We start from the raw sequence: 21214 nt of genomic DNA, 5'->3' as shown, positions 1-21214 counted from the left end.
GACGGCTGTTGTTCCTGTTTTGTATGTATTTGGATTGATGACAGCACAGAGTTGATCAGTGGGCATTAGTAAAAACTGTGACGTATGAGCAGCTTGGACAGATTTTAACTTTAATTTTGATTAGATTTAACTGTTGCAAGTTTTTTTTTTTTTGTTTTTTTTTTTGTTTACCAAAGTTTTACTCCTGTTGACTCTTGTGAAATATAACACAATAAAGCCCTGATTAAATCAGAAACAATACCAACGAGCTCCTGCTGGCAGATAAGATCCTCTGGAGTCAGAAGTTTTATTTGTTTCCAGTAAATTATGAGGAGATAAAAACTGGTTTTACATCACAAAGTCAGCACGAAACTCCCCCTGGTGGCCAGAGTGTTCTGTTTCGTACCCGGAAAAAGTAAACTCAAACTTTAATATTTATCTCCACAGTTTTATTAAACCAAAAAATATTTTACATGTTTAAAGTGTAGAGATAACAGTTTGTGTCCATTTTTACGTTGGACTCAATTTAATTTAATTAAATACTGAAATATAATTATTTTTCGCTCTACTCGGAAGAAAGCAGTTTCTAAACCTCAACTATTCTGATTAAACATATTTTAAAATTAAGGTCAGAAAAGGGAGAGGAACCACAAAACTGTCACTGAAGCTTTCCTGGAGTTGCATAATTATTGCTTTATTTTGAAAACGCGTTTAACCGGACGTTTTAATCTGAGCAAATCTTTTCGTTCTCAGCTGTTTCCACATTTTGCTGCTTAAAAATCACAAACACCTGCTACCGCGCTGATTTAAACGAGTTGTCCTGCAGCTTCCATTATTTCACCCTAACATTCATGAACCAAAGGCAGCAGCAGTACTGATGCCCTGCAGGAGATGACAGCAGCATTCACTGCCAGGTACACACATGAAATCACTACAGATGAAACTGAAATATTCTGAATGTTTTTGTTAAATATGCGGTCGGAGAAGTGACCAACACGGTGTCCTATGGGTGCGTTTCACAGTTAGAATATCATCTAATATTTATTTCCATAATTAAATTTAAATTGATTTAAATTTGGGGGAAAATAAGTCAAATTAAGTTTTGTTTTGTTTTTTTATTGCAATTTTAAAGAACCGCCAAAATATAAACCATTTGGTTTATATTTTTAAGTTCTAAAAGGATGGATACATTTTCTTCTATAAAATGATGTGAAATAAACATTTACCAACCTAATTAGAGAAAACAAATTAAAATATACATTACTATGATTTCAGTGTCATTCTGTTGAGGAAAATTGATATAATTTTTCCCTGAAAACGGAACAACTGCTGAAAACCTGCATTTATTATGTCTACTGGAGACAACTATTGTATTATAAAATATTTTTCCTCATGATAATTTTGATTTATGATAACTTGAAAACCCTAAAATCTGTCTGTATTGTCATAATTATCTTTACCATTTTCTCTTCTGCTGATTCCATTGGAGGATCAGTAGATATGGCAACATGCAGCTTCTTTGTTCATTTTAGTGATGAGAATCACACTTTCCATGTTTTTGGTGTCCTGAAGATGCCTGATCTAAACTATTTTTAAGGGCTGCATTTTATGTTTCAGGAGTTTTGACTCCAGTTTCCTAAAATACTGAAAATAAAAACTTTATATTGGCACTTATATCTGAAACACCAACCTGTATAACATGTATAACTAAAAATTATTAGTTCTCTGTCATTTTTAGTCATCGTGGAAAGTCCAAAGAGCTTTAACTTTAAGAGCTCTTTAAAGAGACAAATTTTGGTCAAAATTTGAATTATTTTACTCAAACTAAAACACTTCCTAGTGATATCCTAACTTACTGAGAAGGCCATGCTTGCATTTAAAAAGCCAGATGTGATTTTCTGGTGACTTTATTTCTGTTTCCTGTCCAGACCCCAGAAACACTGATGCACCAAACCCGATGAACCAGCTGACTCTGAGCTGCAGGGTGAGAGGAGTGAAGCCTCATCTGTTGACTTTTTACTGATTTGGTTACATTGAACGTGTTTTTTCTTCTGCTGTGACGCCGATGGGATGTGTAAGATGGACTCCAGCACGGATTCAGACTCTGAGATCACCCCCAGGTGGTCGGACACCAGCACTCTGGTACTCATCAATTCATAAACAACTGAAAGTTTGTAGTTTTTGGAAGAACATCAGACCTTTACATAAACTTTGTACTCAGTCTTAATGTATCTGAACTGTTTTGTTTGAAGGTGGAAGGATTATTCAGCTTTACTGACTCTTAAAGGGACAGCATCATTTGTGTCCAGGCATATGGTGACATTTTATGCCATTAGCAAGTAACTGTTTCCTTCAGTTATAAAAATGCTATATATATCAAATCTGATGTAAAAGTTATATTTGGGATCATTTCCAACTTGGAAAGGGAATGCCCAGGAACTCTACTTTGACTAGGCCACTCTGAAACCTTCATTTCGTCCTTCTTAGATCTTCAGATACTTGTTGGGTTTGTGGTCCGGCTACAGAAACCGACGGCTGGAGATTCTTCTTGAGGATTTTCTGCATTAGAGCAAAAATCCTGGTTCCATTAATTACTACAAGTCATCCAGATGCTGCAGGAGCAAAAACAGATCATCACACTGCCTCCACCGTGTTTATAATTGTCTTTCTGTGAGTTGTAGACCAGATCAGATGGGACACTGAGGTTGTTCTGGGTTCTTTTGGATGAGTTGTTGTTGAGCTCTTGGAGTAATTTTGGTAGGTTGGTTTCTCCTGAGAAGGTTTCCCCGCTGTTTATTTCCATAGAAATAGTTTTCTAACACTTTACAGACTGACAGACTTTACAGCATTGGACAATGCTCTACTTTGTGAAATAAAGAAAACAAATAAATTAAAACTTGTTACAACAATTCAACTCTTTGAAGTTGTGTAATCATCCCACCCAGGAAAAAATAAGTCGGTTCATATTCAGACTGATGAGAGTATGTAAAGTTTGGCTGCTGCTGTTCAGTTTGTCTCCTAACCTGTGAAGGTCTCTGCTTGCTGTGAGCAGGGATGTGTGAGCAGCGCGCCAGAAAGCAGAACCTCCTGCCAGACAGTGGGGTTAACATACAAGTCTGCAGGAAGACATGGCTGCTGTTCGCTGGTGAGCATCCTCAGATCCGGTCACCTCCAGCGATGAAGCATCCTGCTGACTCGTGTGGATGCTGTCTTGGTTGTGCAGTTTTTGGACCCATACGATGGGAGCTCAGAGGATTCAGAGGAGACGAATGGTGCCAGCAGGGAGAAGAGGCAGCGAGGTAAAGGAGGAGGATGTGGGGTGATGTTTGTCAAAAATTAACACCAATAATTTGAGCTTTTTAGTTGCCAAGATGGGAAAAAATGGGCTAATTTTTCAGTCATATTTTTTTATTCATTCATTTTAAAAATCTGTTTCAAGCAAAATATTTAAATAGCAAGCTACATATTTTTATGAACCAACTATTTAGCTCCAACCTAAATATTTAGCTCCATAAATATTTTGTGAGCAAGCTAACTATTTAGGTTCAAGTTAAATATTTACTTCTTATTTAGCTAAATATTGTTTACTAACTAAATGTTTAGCAGCTCCTAGATTAGCTATTTACTATATCTAAATGTTTTGTTTGATATCTGAGCTAAAATATAGCTTAAAACTAAACATTTGACTTGGTAAATAGAAATTTAGCTTCAAGCTAAATATTTAGCTTAGTAACTAGATATTTAGCTTGTAGCTAAATATCTAGCTTTGTAACTATATTTGAGCTAAAATTTTGATTTAAACTAAATATTTGGCTTGGTAAGTAAATAGCCTCAAGGGAAATTTAACTTAACTGGTGATAAGTTATAAACTTATATGGTGAAAACATGACTTTGAAAATGAGCCCTCATTATTCTTTTTGCTTTGAGGCTAAAAACCCCAAACAATACCTGTTGATTTTTGTCTAACTTTCCAAATGGCTCCCATAGGAAGAAGTCGCGTCTCTGGCCAGAGAAGGCGATTGTTGCTTCACCACTCTGCCTCTCTAACGGTCAGTGAAATGGTGACAAACGGCAGCAGAGACTCTTTAGCACATCATCCGTCTATAGTTCATCAAAGTATAAGCTATTTAACAAAGGGCATCCATGCTATGGATGTAGAGGTGCAGCTTGATGGCTCCGGGTTGGATGCAGGTTGCAGCCCTGGACTTGTCCCCCCAGAGGAAAGGAGCTCCCGTCAGATCAGCAGCTGCTCATCGCTCAGGCCGCTCTGCAAGAGGAAGGAGCCCCCACCTGGAGGACAGGTGGAGGCGGAGCCCAGGAAGAGGCAATGTGTTAGAAACATGGAGGAACAATGATGGAGGCTTCTGGTCATAAATGCTGTTAAGTCTCATTGTATCCAGAGATGCAATATGTGGGGATGGGAGTTTTGTTTTGTTTTTTGTTTTGTTTTTTTGTTTTTTTTTACTGAAATTGTTTAATTCAACTTGTTTTGATTTCCCAAGAATATTTAGATCAAGTTTCATTGTAGTGATTAGATTCCTCCTGATTTTTAAAATTCCCTTAATTTTAGCCATAATTTGGTCAAAGTTGAAATTTATTTCATTCACAGTGATCGAATGTGACCAAATGATTAAAATTCTCCAGGAATTGCTATTAACTTGGACCTTTACGTTGCTGTGAACCAAAGCTTTTACATTTCATTGTGTTTGGAGCAAAAAGGCTAAATTAAAGATTCACATTTTAATCTGTGTGGTGTGTTTATGTAAAAACAGAGGCTGCTTCAGGTGGGAGGGGCCTGGTAGAAACTTGGGTAAGGAGCAGATTACCTTCAGCCTGTTGCTATGTTGATCAACCATTTATTTATATAGCAGGTTGCAAATTACTTCACAGAAAGTTTTTCTTGTCGATAAGTAACTTTCAATTGGCGCAGACAAAAATAAAGTCGCCTTCGGAGTACCCCAGGGTTCCATCTCGGCCCCTTTTAATAAAGAAATGGGGAAAAAAATTAAAACTGGACCAGAACTGGTCGCTCCATCATAACCCAAAACACATCTGTGAATCCACCCAGGACTGGCTGAAAAATGGAGATCTGAGCCTAGTCAAAGCCCAGATTATGGAGTTTAGGAAGCAGGGATGTTCAATAACCTCTGATCATAAATTAAAAGGGAAAAAAAGGGTTCAATTTGTTTTTTTTTTTTTTAAAACATGGGATATCTTTTCTCTCAAATGTGATCAAAGGTTTTATTTGTTTACATTTTCTAAAGAGTGATCCTGTTGCTACAGTAACAGATTCAAGTTTTACTATAAAGATATTATTGCATGTTGGAGGCTGAACTGGACAGTAACTGGTTGGGGTTGGATGGCTGTACTGGAAGTTTTTAAACTAGTTTTTGTCAGAAAATCCCATCTGGTAATCAGCTAAATTTTACATTTTATAACTTGAAAAAGTAATTTTTTCCCCCCACAGATATCTTAAGTGTTGTGTGAACAAAGTTATTGAAGTTTTCATCTCTTGCTCATTAACGACAGTTTTTTCATTCCAATGCAAGAAGCTTTATTCAGTCTAAAAACATCCTCTAAAACATTTCCAACTTTCTGTCCCCAAATTTAATTTCCTCCCAGTTTTACCATCTGACAACATCCTCCTTCACTTTCAGTCACTTTCCAGGAAACCGTACGAACGAAGCACAGCGGCTCCACGAGCATTTCTAACGCAACAACACGACTACAGCGACTGAGTAATTAAAGTGATTAACTGCAGCGTAATAATCATATGATCAGGACGTTTAGGATGAAATTATTCGGTGCAGAGGATGGCGACGCCTCGCTCGTAAAAGCTGTGCGGATCCTCCTTGGTCGCGATGTCGAAGTCCACGGTGAAGATCAGGTCGGTTCTGGTGAAGTTCAGATACACGGGAAGCGTCACCTGCAGACAGAGGAAACGGCTCAGTTAGGAGCTCCGACCCAGTGGATCCGGTGGTTCTGTTCTGGTGCTGCTGGTACCATGTGTCTGCTCTCGGCGCTGCTCTGCTTCACCCAGCGGAGCTGCGTGAGCGGCAGCTCGGTGGAGATGGAGGTGGACAGAGACAGCTTGTTGTTGGCGCAGGTGGCGCCCTGCAGCTTCAGACCTGGACGGGACAAACCAGAACCAATCAAGATCAAATCTGACCCGCTTTTCATCAAATTCATTTCACTTTAACAAAGTCATGTTGAAGATGCAGCAGACAGTGATTATTATCTATATGTATCAGAAATCATTAAAACATGAGGCTGGAATGAGGCCAGAGCCCGCTCCAGATCCCAGAGCTCCCTCCGCTCCGATATGAAACCATTTAAACTACAATTCACCCAAAATACGGCAGCTTGTTCCAAAAACACAAATATTATCAGGATGCACAGAGCACTGGTTCAAAATAAGGTCATGTGTTATAAACTTAATTATTTTATCATTTAATGTTTCAAATATTATGTTTTGTGTGTGTGTAGCTGCTTCTGTAATGTTTTTATGATGTCGACCTAAGGAGAAGTAGCCATTGCCATGGCAACAGCTAATGAGGATCCACATGAAGTCTAACGTTTCTCCATGGCAACAGCAGGCGCAGGTTTAGTCAGACCTTTGATGCCGAAGCTGCAGGCGTCGAGCGAAGCGCCCTGAGCCGTCGTGACGTTGACCTCCAGGAACAGCTCCTCCAGAGACCAGCTGTTGGCTTGCGCCACATACTGGCGAGTGGCGGTAATGTACGCCTCCGGCACAAACAGGCTGCCCAGGCACACATGGATGTTCTGGAGGAGGGAAAACAGAAAATAACCTCAAACAGCCGTTTTCTACCACGACACGACAGGGCCACTGCAGATAGGAAACTTTAAAAAAATCCCACAAAAAATCTCAGAAATTTCTGAGTTTGAAAAATCACATATTAAGTTTCTTTTAGAGAAAAAAAAAATTTCTGAGCTTCAAAAGTGAAAATTTAGCCAGAAAAAATAATAAATTGTCTAGAAAAAAAAACCTTGAAATGTTCTGAGTTGGAAAAGTTGTAAATTTGCGAAACAAATGGTGGAAATTTGCTTGTTTTTAAAATTTGTTGACTCGTGGTACCTTCAGCTCTTTGGCGCCCCCGCTGGCCGCCGCCTGGGAGATCTGCTGCAGCTGCTTGATCCGCTCGCTGAAGTCCGACACCCACTGGATGACGGTCATGGAGGTCGGGACGGTGTAGCGGCACCAGCTGCGGGGGAGGATTCCTGCAGCGACACGGGATCAGATTTACTCCAGACGAAGCCGATCCGGTTTATTCAGCCGAGAACGAATCAAACACCTTTAACGAGGTCGCTGATGAGCGTGCGCAGGTAGTTGGTCTGCTTCTTCTTCCCCTCACAGACGGCGACGACGTCGGTCAGATCCTGACGGATCTCCTGCAGCATCTTGCCACCCATCTTCACCTCGCGCTCGAAGAAACGGAACAGCGGGTCCTGGTTCCACCGATCAGAACAAGAGAGAGTTAGAGGAAACGCTGCAGATTCACCAGAACCACGGATGAACCAATCACTGTTCACTTCCAGAACCGATATCTGAGCTTTAGTATCGGGTCCGATACAGAAGAACAGCTTGGTGGAACATGAAGCTGCTGCGTTCTGACCCGGTTGCTCACCTTGATGTTTTCCACGGTGCGTTTGAGCGGATTGACCGTCTGCGGCATGAGCTGCAGCCAGTTGCAGGAGGTGCCGTGGAGCGTCCGCATCCAGGCCGGCTGGGTGTCGGACGTGGACGACGTTCGCTCCTTCTTCTCCGTCTCATAGGCCAGGTCATCCTCATCCTCCAACATCTGCATTTTCAGCATCTTACCCATCATGTCAGTGCCTGTGCAGCCCAGCAGAGGGAGGTGGAGGACCAGACCATGGTGGGTGGAGGAGGAGGGACAAGACATTATATTTTGGAACAGAAAACCAAAATGGCTTCCCCTCAGGGTGTGGGATTGTGTCAATACAAAATAAGGAGATCAAGCAGGACAAACACAAACAGGTTCAGGCAACGCTGAGCCCGATTCCTCAGCTGACGGGAAGTAAAACGACGTCATGCAACAGGAAGAGGGAGAACCTGGGAGGATGCAGAGGAACCGTTGAGCTAAAGGGGGGTGGGGGGCAACGGGAGGGAGTCGGATATCATCTCAGCAAAGCAGCAGGATGTGTGTGAAATACAGCTGCTGGAGGGTGAGGAGCCGCACCCGGTGGCTGCAGCTAGATTACAGATTAAACCCCGGCTGACAGGAAGAGGACAGATTAGAGAAACCATTCTGAAGGACTCTGCTGCTCCACCAGGAGTCCAGATGGAGTCAACCTGCTAAAGCCAGGACGGCCATGGCTGCTCATCATCCACACACGTCGACATCTTAGTCAGCATCACGTCTTTTTAGGAAGTTCTCTCAGTTTTCTTCAGTTTTCTAAGAGACGTTACTATGGAGCTAAAGTTTTTTTAAACTTTTTTTTTTTACAAACTCAAAAAATTATTAGTTTTTTTCCATGTTCCAAAATTTGTTTCCAAAATATTTTTGTTTCAAAATTTTTCAGTTTCCAACCATTTTTTTTTTTTGAGTTTCAGATTTTTTCAGTTTAAATTTTATTTTGTAAAGTTTCAACCTTTATCCGTTTGAAAAAATTTAGTTTCCAAAATTCTATTTTTCAGATTATCTTTTTTTTGTCAATTTCAAAACTTAGTTTGTGGCTCCAGTTCATCTCCGTTTGCAGATTCTGCTGCTGCTGTCTACAATCGGAGGTCAGAGGTCAGAGGTCAGAGGCCTACCCTGAGTGGTGAGCAGCACCTTCTCTGCGTTACTGGGCAGCCCCAGCCAAGATGGCGTCTGTGTGTCGGGGAGCATCTCCACCCAGTGCATGAACTCTTCACGCCTGAAACCAGAGCGGCCCAGATGAGGCGGCGGCCATCTTAGAAATCATTCTGAGGTAGAAATCGCGCCAAGCGCCACCGACCTGATGCCGTCGGGCATTTTGATGTCCTTCTGCCCGTCGACCTTCAGCGCCAGCTTGAACTCGCTGTCGAAGCTTCCCTTGGTGAAGATGCGGTCCAGGAAGGTGATGAGCAGCCGCTGGTCGAACTCGTTGTCGATGCGGCCGCCGTAGATGGACTGGGCCATGAGGGTCTTCAGCGCCGCCCAGGGGATTTTATCTGGAGCGATGTTCTGACGACCCTGAGCGACACAGACAGGAAGTAAACCCTCAGCTTCCTGCGTCTCAGTTTTAGCTGCAAACAGAGAGACGTGGGTCCGCTCCTACCTTGGCGGTGTCGTCCAGCCAGGTGTCGATGGTGTCGCAAGCGGAGCGGAGGTCCGACTCGCCGAACTCGTACTTCTTGGACCAGCCGAGCGGCGCATAGCGCAGCCGCTCCTGGATGACGGCGTTGAACCAGGCCAGGAGGAAGTAGAGGCGCGCGCGCTCGTTGGGAGCCTTCAGAGGAAACGGAGGGTCAGAACACGGTGCACACAGATTTCTGATCGGGTTCTGATCGTTTCCATTACCTTGCACATGCGGGCCACTGGGATGCTGCTGAAGGTCCGCAGCATGTTGGCTTTGACGCCGGGTGGCGGCTCAAACACGAAGATACGGCCGGCGCGCAGCAGATTGACCGGAACCTGGCAGAGAGGAAACGTCACTGCAGATCACAGGAGGGACGGCTGGATCCGAACCAATTAAGATCAATAACTTTGGTCCTTATCCAACACCAATCACTTTTTAATCTAAATTATAACATAAAAAGTTCCTCATTTCAAACTTCTTGGAGTAGTTGATAAACTATGGAAGTAAAAATTATTCTTAAAAACATTGAAGTCCATCACTTTGGTGACAAATCAATATTCAATAACATTTTTTAAAACAGTTTCAGATTTTAAATAGTTGGGAGAAATACTAAATTCATTTAGAGGAGAATCTCAAGTCTTTATTACAAGTTTGTGTAATAATAAGAAAACCAGAGTTTAGTTCATAAAACAAACTGAAATAAATAAGTCAATGTTACTAATTATTAATACCAGTGGTGGTTAAAAACATACAATCTTCTAGCAATAAAGTAAATTAACATTTATGATGATATTTAAAAATAATTTTCTTTTTAACAAAAAATGAAAATGGATCAAAGTATTTATTACTGATCTATCAGTAGTATTTAAAAAATAGAAATGTTTTGTTAAAACAGACAAAAATTATTTTTGATCTATTTTTAAACCTGAATAGTATTTACATAATATAATTTTAACTTCTAGTCAAATCAAAATTAAAATATATATTACTACAATTATTAATGATTATTATTAGCATTTAATATAATTTTGTTTATAAAACAAATGGAATGGACACACATATTTGCATCATTTATTAAATTAACATACTTTTCAGAATGAAGCCAATAAAGATGCACATATAGTAATTATTATTCTTGCTAACAATGTTTTTACCTTGGGGTTGATCTCCATGGTGAGGAACAGCCTGAAGCTGGCGTGCGGCTGCATGGAGTGCAGCTTCTTCTCCAGCTGCATCAGCCAGCCGGGGGCCAGGTGGACGTTCTCCAGCATCACCCACCTGCAGGAGGAAAACATTCGGTAAAACCGTCTGACGAATAAAAACAGTCATGAACAAACATCCGGAGCGTCGCTGGTCACCTGCCAGACTTGACGGCCGTGTTGATGTCTCTGTCGGCCTTGTTGAAGCCTTCAGCCGAACCTGTGGAGACGAGACGCATGCCGACCGTTAAACCTTCACCCGGCGCTTCGTTCACACAGGAAGCAGAGCGCGAGCGTTACCGATGGAGACGGAGGTGATCTGCTTGTTCTGCTCAGCAGCCAGATCTCGGACCAATCCGCTGGCATCGTAACCCGGGACAGAACACATCAGAACCGGAGTGCTGGGCTTCACCTGCAGGCGTGATCAGAGCCGTCACCGTAGGAACTTCCATCACGATAACAGTAATATTGATGTAATCAATACCTCGCTGTCCACGATGTTGGCCAGGTCCAGCGGCTGCTCGATGATGTTCATGAAGGTTTCTCCCAGGACTTTAGAGACGAAGATGTGGGACATGGCCAGCAGGCGGTCGGGCCGGAAGGTGTGGATCAGCAGCAGCATGTGGACGGCCTGACCGATGGGAGCTGAGAGCACAGACATCCAGCAGGACGATCAGCGATCGATCAGGTTATGGCACTGATGGTTGATCGCTTGTGAAAATGGCAGATCCACAGATATATCGTCACTGGATTGGACGTCACTACGCACCGAGTCAGGAATATCGGTGAAATAAACACATTCACGCAAAGAATCAGAAAAAATTATGACATTTTTTAAATTAATTTTCAACGCCTGAACAGCTAAAATCACAGGTCAGTAGAAAGGTTTAATAAAAATAGAGAGAAAGTGGGAAGTAGGTGAGTTATGCTAATTTAAAATGTTTAAATTAGCTGATCCACCACCACATCTTAAAACTGAATGTTCTGTTCTTTGTGGGAAACATTTGCATGTTTTTGGCGTTAATTTTTGATACGACTGAAAATAATCCCTGTTGTCAGCTAGTTGCCATGGCAACAGTGGTGTGTGTAGGGGAGAAACCTATTCTATTTTCTTAGCTTAAATTTAAACCATATTTTGTAGAAATCTGATGATTAATAATGGTGCTGCAGTAGTTTTGTGATATTGGAACAATCTGGTTTTGTTGACATGACTCAGTAGCGCCCTCAGGTGGGCGATACTAGCTACAGCAGCTAACAGGCGCCTTCCAATCCAGTGATTTTACATCGACGGGCCGATGGGATCACTGACTCGACTGCTTCTCCTCCGACCACAGATAAGGAACGGCCAGCTCTGGAGTGTTGCTCTGGATCCACATGAAGAATTGCTGAGGAAGCAAAGAGAAAAAGGAAGATAATCATGAAAAAAGGAGATTTAAAAATGAAATAAATAAGGAAAGCAGCAGGCAGGCTGCGGCTCACCTCGTCAGCTTCGACTTTGGCCACCAGGTCCTTGAAGGCCGGCAGGCGGCTGAGGCGGACCATGGCCTCGCATTGCTCAGAGGTCAGACCTTTGACCTTGGGCAGCGGCGTTCCCGTCAGGACGATCTCCTTTCCACGCAGGAAGTGCTGGAACTCTGCGTCGTACGACGGCTCACTGAAACAAAACATCAGCAACATGTAAAACTTCTGATGAGGTTTTTTCCCCTCAGGAAAGTTAAAGGCAAGTTTTCCAGCACTGAAGATTAAAACGATACAAATAAACTGAAACAGTTTTAATTCAGCATCATATGATTTATTTCTGTTAATAATGTGTTGTGATGGTATTCTACATCTAAATTATAACAAAATGTTAGGTTTTGAATCGTCCCTTTCACACATCCTATAAACCTGATTGGTCCAAAAACAAAACTAATTTAATGAAAAAACCGCCAAATTCAATAACTTTGTCTCATCTACAAATGGACATCTACACAGAACAATAAGTCATGAAGGGATTAGGAATAAAATATAAATTATATTAAAACAATCCAAACAAATCGTAGTAAATGACGTTCCTGCTCAAATTAAACACTTAGAACAAAATATATTTAAAAAATTACAAAAAAGTTTCTAAAGGAATTATTCTCCACGTTTTCTGGTGTCTAACAAATAGAAACAGTTTTAATAATTTGATAAATAAAATGTTTAGTCTGATTTAACCTCAGAAGAAAAAATGTGATTTTTTATGAGGTGTATGAAACTAATAACTTTAAATAAAATTTAGGCTTTTAATTGTTAGATTAAACCTTAAACTCAGCTTGTTGCACTATGAAATGAGCCCATGATAAATTAAAAATTAGCTCAATAATTTCTGTTTATCGACTTCATGATCTGTTATGTTTCAGTTGTATTTGTTTTTTTTTTTATCTCCGTTTTATTTATTGTTCTGGTTATTTAACTTAACTTGTAATTCCAGTGATGAATGTTCATTAACAAATAAAAGCTTGAGAGCAAAATTTCATTATTATGTTATCAATATATGACTTAAAAATGGTATAAAAACCATTTTTTCACTGTGGTTTTTGTTGTCATCAGAACTTCGTTGGATTACACTTTATTACAAAACCGTGAGTGTGAAACACATTTATGGACTTTATGCAGAAATCAATCATTTCCTAACTTTGAAAACAAATCATTAAAACTCCAGCACCTGTGTGCTGATTGGACAGATTGAGGACTGTTCACCTGGTGATGCCCTTCAGGCTGATCTTGGCCAGCAGCATGGCGAAGGTGATGTGGTCCTGGTGCAGCATGCCTCTGGCCACTCTGTTGAACACCACCTAACCCAAACAGAGCCAAACCAGACGCTTACAGCCGAGTCGGGCAGAGGACAGCGGCTGGTGGCTTCAGAAGACGCTCTAACCTGGAACAGGTCCTTGGTGATGAGCGCCAGCCTCTGGGAATGGTCGCTGATGCTCTTCAGGTTGGCGTTCTCGTACAGCACGGTGTGGTACGTGTCCAGGAAGAAGTGGAGCGAGTACTGGTACAGGAAGTGCATCTGGAGGCAGACGGGAACGCTTTGTGAGCGGTAAACCAACGAGCGCTGCGCTCACAGGTGGGCAGAGAGCCCAAACATTATACTCAGGTAACGGCAGCACTACATCAAGGATGAGTGAAAAGTAGCCGCCCAAGAAATTAATCAGACGAGAGCAAAAATGCATCTGGAAAAGTCTAACCAAGTAACCAATCAAATGATCAATATTTAAACATTACTTCAGACAAACCAAAATACAAAGTGGAAATTTTGATATTTTAATGACCAGGCAAAATCAAGCTAAAGAAAATTTCCCTAATCAGTTTCTTTCAATAGAAAACTTATGAAACTTTAACCAAAACTGCAGCTGTGTCTGCTTCTGGTGAACTCTTGGTTAAAACATGTTTGGGTAGTAACTAGTTACATTCACTCAATTACAAGTAACTTTTGAATAAAATTTACTTTCCGAAGCATTTTTACCATGATGTACTTTGTACTTTTACTTGAGTAATTTTATTGTAAAATTTCTGGATCCTCTACCCAAGTTAAAGTTTCATAACGTTAGATGTCATGAATACATAACGCCTAACATTTATTGAACATTAAATAAAGCTTTAACCCTAGTTAAAGCTTTAATTATTTATTTTTTTTAAATCTCAGATTTTTCTAAATCTGACTTGTTTGGTGTTAAAGGTACTGCCTGCTGCCCCCTCAGGAGTTTCCTGGGAAGAGGTCGGACCTGGTTCAGAGCCTCCATGGTGAAGTAGATGCTGCTGCAGGCGGAGGACAGCGACAGGTACTGCTGGGACACCGCCTCCACCTCCGCCATCACGATGTCCGTCTCCTCCACCTTCCTGGTCACCTCGGCCGCCTCCTTCTTCAGGTTCTCCAGGGTGGTGATGATGGTGTCGTCGTCCAGTATGCGACCTTTGACCTCGTTTAGAGCCTGGAGGAGGGACTTCTCCAGCTGACGGAGACGCAGCTGGAACTCACCTGAGGAAAGATTTCAAATTGATACCTGGGATTAGGAGGAGACCTGGGGCCCCAAAAGACAAAAGATATTCAACAATAATCTGATAAAATCCTTTTTCAGTTCATCCTGCTAACCAGAACAAAACCTCTTTTTATTTTCAATGTTCTTCATAAATCTTCTGCAAAACATGCTAATATATGCTGAGGCCTTCTGCAAAAATTACTAACGTCAAGTTATGTGCAGGCTGTAACAAAATGAGAGGAAAATAAATAAAATTAATATATAATTAACCTAACTGCAGCTACGCCCAATTATGACTCGTAAGGCGGATTTCCTGTTTCAATATGGCCGCTCCTCACGTCAACAGCAGACATGGCAGACATGCCAAACTCAACGCTACCTGTAGCGCCTGCTAAGTGGCGTCTGCGTATGGGAAGTAAAGATTAAACGATGTTTGTGGCATCACCATGTTGGAAAACAAACTTCTTCACTAGAACGTTTAAGGTTTCTCATTAGCAGATATTTTTTATTTAAACTGATTTCTCTCATTTTTTATGGTTTTATGTCAACAATTGCTGATTCTGCTCTTGCATAAACTCCAGATTTGTGGAGCTCCTGACTCGTTTTCCTGTCAGACTCTCCACCTGAGCTGTGGCTCTCTGCAGCTCCTCCAGTGGGCCATCAGGTTACAGCAGCCATGAGATGTTTAAAGCTTGGGATGTTGAGAAGCTAACCATGTTTTAACCATCTCCCTGTTCTGCTGCTGGGTTCCTGGGTCTTTATGATGCCGACCGTGTTGTTCTAATAAAACGCTGAACTTTGTGATTGTGGCGCCGTTTCTGTCCAGCTCACCCTGCAGTTTCAGGAGATCCGAGCGTTTCTCGTCGACGTCGGGCCGCTCGGCCTTCAGCACCTCGTTCAGACACTGGCTCTGCAGGCTGCTGCGCGTCACTGTGAAGTTCACAAACGTAACCCGAGAGCACAAGTCTGGAGGGAACTCCACCTGCAGAGAGACGGATCATCAACGACCAAACTGGGAGCTCAGAGGGTTTACTGACCGCCTCCTCACCGTTGGGTCTCGTGTGGACAGGAAGATTACAAACGACGGAGACAGATCAATGTCCTGGTCTCCCAGGGTGATGAGGACACGCCCTCCGGTCCGGCGCACCTCTCTGTTCAGCACCGGGTTCAGGATCGGGTCGTAGCTCTCCACGTCCTGAAACATCACAGCGAGTTAGAGCTGATGAGTTTAGAGACGATGGAGTTTAATTGGAGATGAACCGATCAGATATCAATATCTGTATTGGTCCTGATATTAAAATATATCTAGACTGAGTATCTGTGACAATGTGCAGATCTATCCAGTCTAATTCTATGCTTGGTGCTCTGAGCGACGGCGTGCTTTAATGTTTAACTTCACTTCCTGAACCATCTGAAAGGTTTGTTGTTTATTTCTACATGTTTGACCAACACAGTCAAACAGTTTTTATCAGTTTATTTTACAGTCCTGAACAAATTAAAGCTATTTTTACATGTTTGATTAAACTGAATCGGATCGCATCATTAAAACATGGATCAGTGCGTCCATATTTTAAATCGGGGGATCAGAATCCCTGCCGTCACCTGGACCAGCAGCGGGTTTCCGAAACGCAAAGCGCTCTCCAGGTTCTTCCTGAAGGCGTCGTCCAGGAAGCTGGTTCTGGTGATCTTGCGGTCCTTGTACTCGTTCATGATGAACTCTGTGGCTTGGCCCGACGGGTCGATGATCAGAGGGTACCTGAAGAGGACGACATCAGGATTAAACTCCAGGTTCATCTGCAGGAACGTTTCGGGTTCGTCGGCGCCGACCTGTTGAAGCGTTTGAGCATGATGGCGTTCTCGGTGCAGAGGTCGTCAGCAGGCAGCGAGTTGGCCTGCCAGCGGAGACGCTCGTCTGCGTTGGACAGATACTCAGTCCGCGCGATGTCGGTGCGGAACTGGGTCAGAAATTAAACACAGAGCTCCAATTATGCACAACCAGGTTTAAGTATGATAAAACAGACACATTTCTCAAAAAACTCTGGAGAAATGGCTTCAAATGCTGCATAGCTAGCATTTCAAGCCATCTCCATGGTAACCAGATGTTTGGGATTGATGACAAACATTTCAGTGGAGTCTGGCATCCATTGGTGGAGGACCTGTGATGCTGAGGGACCGTTTGTGGTTCATAAAGTCCTGAGAACCTTGTTATTGCTCAATGGGACGAACTAAAATGTAGCTTTTATTACGTTAATAAAAAGTCATATTAGCAGAAAAAAGATGCAATGCTACCATGTTGGAGTTATAAAAACCGAGCAGCTCGTCAGTCTGTGGTTCTCTGTGGACTGAATTGTTCTAAAATCCTGCTGCTGATAATATTTGATTCTTATGTTAGAAAACAAAATATTTCTTTATTTGTAAATCCAATACTACAGCAAAACTTCACCAGATTCAACATTAAACATTTTAATTTCTTTAGCTTTTATTGTGGATATTTTATAAACTTAACACTTCGTTCTCCTAACGTGACTTTATTCTAGTAAAAGTTTCTTGGAGTGTTATTAGGACTTTTTATTAAGACTTCTTCTTTCTCACAACTACATTCTTATTTTGACAGGTAACTGCACTCTGGTACACTTGTTCCACTTTCTTCTTGTATTACGACTTTCGTGTTATTATGCCTTCTTTCTGTTATTTCATAAATGTAGCTTTATCTCCAGATATTTGGACTGAGTGCGGTACCTGGATGTTGGCCTGCTGCAGGTGATGAGACCAAGTGGTGAACAAGTTCTGCCTCATCTGCTGCTCAAAGTAGCCGGCGTACGTGATGAAGGCCGCGGACAGCAGGCAGTCTCCGGCGATGGTGGACATCTGGTTCTTGAACGTCTCGCTGGTTTTCTCCCAGCGCTCCCTTTCAGCAGAAAGGCTCTTCAGCAGCGCTGTGCTGCGGTTCACCTGCAGGAACAGAGAAACATCAGGAGAACTTCTTCCGGGACCTTCGGATCAGCTGAGAGCTTCTGAATGAGGCCGACAGGAAACGCAGACCTTTGCTTCGACGGCGGCCAGGTCGGCCTTGATGGCCTGGGCCTCTGAGATGAGCACGGCGTACTCCTCCTTGTAGCGGGCGATGCTCGCCTCCAGGTCTCTGATCATCTGCTCCACCTCCTCCGCCTTCGTCTTGTTGTCCTTCGCGTCATCTTCCAGCTTCTGCAGCTCGTTACGCAGAGGCTCCACTCGTTTCAGCATGTCGGCGTAGTTAAGCTGCAGGAGGGAAGCATGTTGTTCGTTAGCTGGACTTTTATCTGGTCAGCAGATCCATGTTCGGAGCGTTCAGGATCCCGACCTGAGCAATGGCCCATTTCACCATGGGCCCACAGGCCAGAGACGCTCTGTTGACCTGGTCGTAGTTGTAGCTCGGGTTGGACAGGTAGTTCTTCTTCATCTTCTCACGGATGGAGTCACTGAGTAAAAACCAAGCAGAGGGTCAGAGCGCCAGCTTTATGTGGAGAAATGATAATAAATCACAGAGAATTAGGAAGGAAATTTAAAGAGACGGTGCAGAGGATGGTTTTGATTTGCCGATTAATCTACCTCCGCCTCAAATTAAATGAAAATCAGTTCAGGAAAGAAATTAAATCATCAGGGTTCCTGCACACTCTTTATTTTATAACTTAAAATAAAACTCAATATGAAACATTTGTTGGTGGCTTCAAATAAAAGCATATATTAAAAAATAATTATTTCTATCATGTTTCTACAATAAACTTAAATTTGCAAATCTCCTGTTCTGGAGCTCCAGGCTGTTCTCTTATTTTAGAAACAAAAGGGTAAGAAAATAAATAACATTATGAGTACAAAAGCCATATCAAAATAAAGTCGTACGACAATATATATTATGAGAATATTTATAATTCAAGAAATAAGTTGAAATAATACCAGAATACAGTCATAATATTACAAAAATAATAATATGACAATATTACCAGAATAGTCGTAATACAAGAAAAAAAGTCAATCAAGTCGTTTGACAATAAATTGAAATATTATGAGAAAAATCATGACAAAGTTAAACTAAAAAATAAAACCATGTGGTTTGACTTTACTGCCACAGAACTTTATTCTCATAATAAGACTATTACTGTAAACAAAAGGTTTCAAAACTTTTCAATGATCTTAATTTATTGTCGAGTAACCAGACCGTCCAGGATGGAAGTAAACTCGAGTCTATTTGCACCGAATCGGTTTTTATTTGGAAGGAAAAACGTTTGGAGGTAAATGTTCATCTAATTGTCATCTCCTTTTTGAAAGCTGGAAAACTGAAATGAGTTAAAGAAGTGCGCAGGAACCCTGCAGTGATTAGTTCTCATCGTCTGGTTCAGGCCAAACCTCCTTCCTGACCTCATTTCCTCAGAGGAGAAGTTGACTATGCTGCTGATGAAATTATCCCTGATTATAACTTGTCTGATTTTTTTCCAGTCTCCGGTCTCCTCGCCCAGCATGAGGCAGATAGACTCCAGGGCCAGTTTAACGGCAGCGGGAGGGTTGGTCATGGCCCGAACTTCTACCAGGTGCTGCCGCTTAATGGAGCTCACGGCTAATATCGGAGGAGGAGACAAACCCAGACAGAGGGAGAGCTTTTAGCAGACAAGCAAAAACCTTATTTCACCTGATTTCTTCAGCTTCAAAGTTGACGATGGTGGGGATGAAGTTCTCCCTCATGATGATGGAGCGGATCTGCTTCCAGTCTGTGGTGCTCTCCCCCAGCAGCAGGCAGATGGACTCCAGCGCCAGCTTCACGGCGGCGGGGGGGTTGGCCATGGACCGCACCTCCACGAGGTGCTGCTTCTTTATAGACTTTACAGCTACAGAGCAGGAGGGCAACGAGACGCAAACGGGCCAAGATGGAGGACGGATGTGGACAGAAAGCTAGCTGTTAGCCGTTAGCCACGCCGGTAATAAAAGACGCTCCACATGACATAAAAACAATCAATACAAAATATATTCTTTGATATTTTGGTGCCCTTCTGTTAATGCTAACCTCACATTTGGATATAAGAACATGAAATAAAAGCAGTCAAAATAAACAGTTATATAAATACTAAATTAACTAATGAAATACGGCTGATTTAAAATCATTTGTTTATTTCATGTGGAAACTATTCATCTGATGGAGTCTAATGAGCCATTTAAGGCCGACGTTACCGTTCTGGGCCTCGATGACGGCGGGCTCCACCTGGTCCAGGTCCTGCTTGACGCTCAGCTGCTTGTCTTTGATTACTTCCTGTTGCTTGTAAACTGCTTCCTGGATCTCCTGGCTCATCACCTGCAACCGAAGAGGAACAGCATGAAAACAGGCTAAACACCAACAGAACAGCAAAGTCTGCATGTTGGGCAATTAAATATTCTATTCCAAATCTTTATAATTCACACGCTACAGCAGCTACATCGTCATGACTTGATTTATGGGATATTTTGGCTTCTTCTTCCTCCAGTTTACCTTTTTCTTCTCAGCTTCCTGCTGGTCTTTGACCATCTTCTTCAGCTTGTCGTTAGCAGCTGCGTTCTTTGCCTCCAGCTCCTGGCTCTTGATTCTCAGATCGCGGCGAAGCTCCTCCACCTTGACGAGGAAACGGACGCCATCGATACGATGAACCAACAGTTTGGACCTTTCTTCATGTTTTACGGCAGGAAAGCCGGTTCTACCTGATCCACCGTCTCCTTGATCTTGCGAAGGCCGACGTTGAGATGCATCTGCTGCTCCTCCAACTCGCTGCGCTTCTCGTTGAACAGGTTGGCGTACTGGTTGATGAAGTCCAGGTAGTGGCGAGGAGTGATGGCCATGGTGTGACCGCCGCGCTTCGCCAGGCGATTGTTAGCCTGGAGGATTTGGTGACGAAGGTTAGCTTCAGCAACAAGAGACTTCCTGTTTACGACATTAACTCCCGGCTAGTTTGATCCTGACCTGGTGAAGAGTTTGATGAACGAACACGCAGCCGTTGACGATGGCCTCGCGGTGGGACGGCGGCTGCGGCAGTTTGTCGTAGACGATGGGCATGTAGTCTGGGACCTTGTAGTTGGGCTTCTCCAGGTCCATCTTGCTGGTGAACTCCTTACCCACCTGGTAAAGAGCCTCTGTTGACCAGTCTCCAAACCAGTTCAACACGCACCTGAAAGGAGAGTTTTAGTATCAAAACCGTTTCCATCTTTTTGCTTTAGCTCCAGCTGGTATTTATGAAGAGTGGACCTGTTGAAGAGCGCAGGAGACGTGGCAGCCCGGTCCTTCAGGCCCTCTGACGACGGGTTCATGGTGAAAACCACGTGCAGGTTTCTGATAACCTGGCTGGTGAACCACTTGTAAAGCTCCTCATGAGTGTCCAGCATCAGCCCCTCCTTCTGGGCTCCTTCCTTGCACTGAGTCATCAGCGTGGCATATTCATCTCCCTCAAACAAACCAGGAACCTGCACAAACAGCCATAAATATTATACAAACAGGAGAAAAGCCACCATTCTTCAGCATTTCACAGGATAAGGAGTAAAAGCAGCAGCACAAAGCATGAGGTCACCTCTCCGTTGGCCAGCAGCGTGTTCATCCTCTCCAGGAACCCAGAGTCCAGGACGTTGGACTCATCCATGATGAAGGCGATCTTCTCATTCTTGCACCCTGAGCGACGGAGCACAGTGCGTAGGTCTTCATCAAAGTCCTCCCCGGTGTACTTCCTGTGCACCTGA

General features: G+C 42.7%; 2 protein-coding genes across 4 annotated transcripts in view; one reads left to right on the top strand and one right to left on the bottom strand.

Annotated features, from left to right (window-relative positions):
* The first annotated feature begins 756 nt into the window (after nucleotides 1-756).
* Nucleotides 757-4723, top strand: LOC106905090 (uncharacterized). Of its 2 annotated transcripts, XM_014969692.2 has the most exons (6): nucleotides 759-893; nucleotides 1908-1963; nucleotides 2059-2121; nucleotides 3032-3124; nucleotides 3203-3278; nucleotides 3967-4723. In XM_014969692.2, exons 2-6 carry the CDS (start codon nucleotides 1937-1939, stop codon nucleotides 4332-4334), a joined length of 627 nt encoding a protein of 208 aa, XP_014825178.2. In that variant the 5' UTR covers nucleotides 759-893; nucleotides 1908-1936; the 3' UTR covers nucleotides 4335-4723. The 2 variants fall into 2 exon arrangements, with proteins under 2 accessions (XP_014825179.2, XP_014825178.2); XM_014969693.2 differs by lacking the exon at nucleotides 2059-2121 and having other exon boundaries at nucleotides 757-893.
* Nucleotides 4724-5508: 785 nt separating this feature from the next.
* Nucleotides 5509-21214, bottom strand: part of dync1h1 (dynein, cytoplasmic 1, heavy chain 1) — a 36704-nt gene continuing 20998 nt past the window's right edge. Inside the window, exons 46-78 of one of the 2 annotated variants that reach the window (XM_088002797.1) lie at nucleotides 21049-21210; nucleotides 20730-20944; nucleotides 20448-20652; nucleotides 20189-20362; nucleotides 19983-20102; nucleotides 19688-19808; nucleotides 19152-19347; nucleotides 17829-17946; nucleotides 17531-17746; nucleotides 17228-17440; nucleotides 16316-16443; nucleotides 16091-16244; nucleotides 15537-15683; nucleotides 15320-15470; nucleotides 14234-14487; nucleotides 13384-13518; nucleotides 13206-13300; nucleotides 11961-12135; nucleotides 11791-11866; nucleotides 10966-11126; nucleotides 10782-10893; nucleotides 10641-10701; nucleotides 10437-10560; nucleotides 9504-9617; nucleotides 9262-9432; nucleotides 8959-9176; nucleotides 8774-8877; nucleotides 7626-7834; nucleotides 7293-7446; nucleotides 7076-7218; nucleotides 6594-6762; nucleotides 5983-6107; nucleotides 5509-5905 (exon numbers count right to left, since the gene is read on the bottom strand). In XM_088002797.1, the coding sequence (XP_087858923.1) occupies nucleotides 5777-5905; nucleotides 5983-6107; nucleotides 6594-6762; nucleotides 7076-7218; nucleotides 7293-7446; nucleotides 7626-7834; nucleotides 8774-8877; nucleotides 8959-9176; nucleotides 9262-9432; nucleotides 9504-9617; nucleotides 10437-10560; nucleotides 10641-10701; nucleotides 10782-10893; nucleotides 10966-11126; nucleotides 11791-11866; nucleotides 11961-12135; nucleotides 13206-13300; nucleotides 13384-13518; nucleotides 14234-14487; nucleotides 15320-15470; nucleotides 15537-15683; nucleotides 16091-16244; nucleotides 16316-16443; nucleotides 17228-17440; nucleotides 17531-17746; nucleotides 17829-17946; nucleotides 19152-19347; nucleotides 19688-19808; nucleotides 19983-20102; nucleotides 20189-20362; nucleotides 20448-20652; nucleotides 20730-20944; nucleotides 21049-21210 (5049 nt within the window). In that variant the 3' untranslated portion in view covers nucleotides 5509-5776. Of the gene's footprint in view, nucleotides 5906-5982; nucleotides 6108-6593; nucleotides 6763-7075; nucleotides 7219-7292; nucleotides 7447-7625; nucleotides 7835-8773; nucleotides 8878-8958; nucleotides 9177-9261; nucleotides 9433-9503; nucleotides 9618-10436; nucleotides 10561-10640; nucleotides 10702-10781; nucleotides 10894-10965; nucleotides 11127-11790; nucleotides 11867-11960; nucleotides 12136-13205; nucleotides 13301-13383; nucleotides 13519-14233; nucleotides 14488-15319; nucleotides 15471-15536; nucleotides 15684-16090; nucleotides 16245-16315; nucleotides 16444-17227; nucleotides 17441-17530; nucleotides 17747-17828; nucleotides 17947-18883; nucleotides 19080-19151; nucleotides 19348-19687; nucleotides 19809-19982; nucleotides 20103-20188; nucleotides 20363-20447; nucleotides 20653-20729; nucleotides 20945-21048; nucleotides 21211-21214 lie in introns of both variants that reach the window. The other variant, XM_088002798.1, reaches the window with a different exon arrangement.

The sequence above is a fragment of the Poecilia mexicana genome, unplaced genomic scaffold, assembly GCF_051168715.1.
Source record: "Poecilia mexicana isolate PSO_F unplaced genomic scaffold, ASM5116871v1 scaffold_22, whole genome shotgun sequence".
NCBI classification, from domain to species: Eukaryota; Metazoa; Chordata; class Actinopteri; order Cyprinodontiformes; family Poeciliidae; genus Poecilia; species Poecilia mexicana.
Note: the sequence above shows the minus strand (reverse complement) of the source record. Positions and strands in the feature narration are given on the sequence as shown.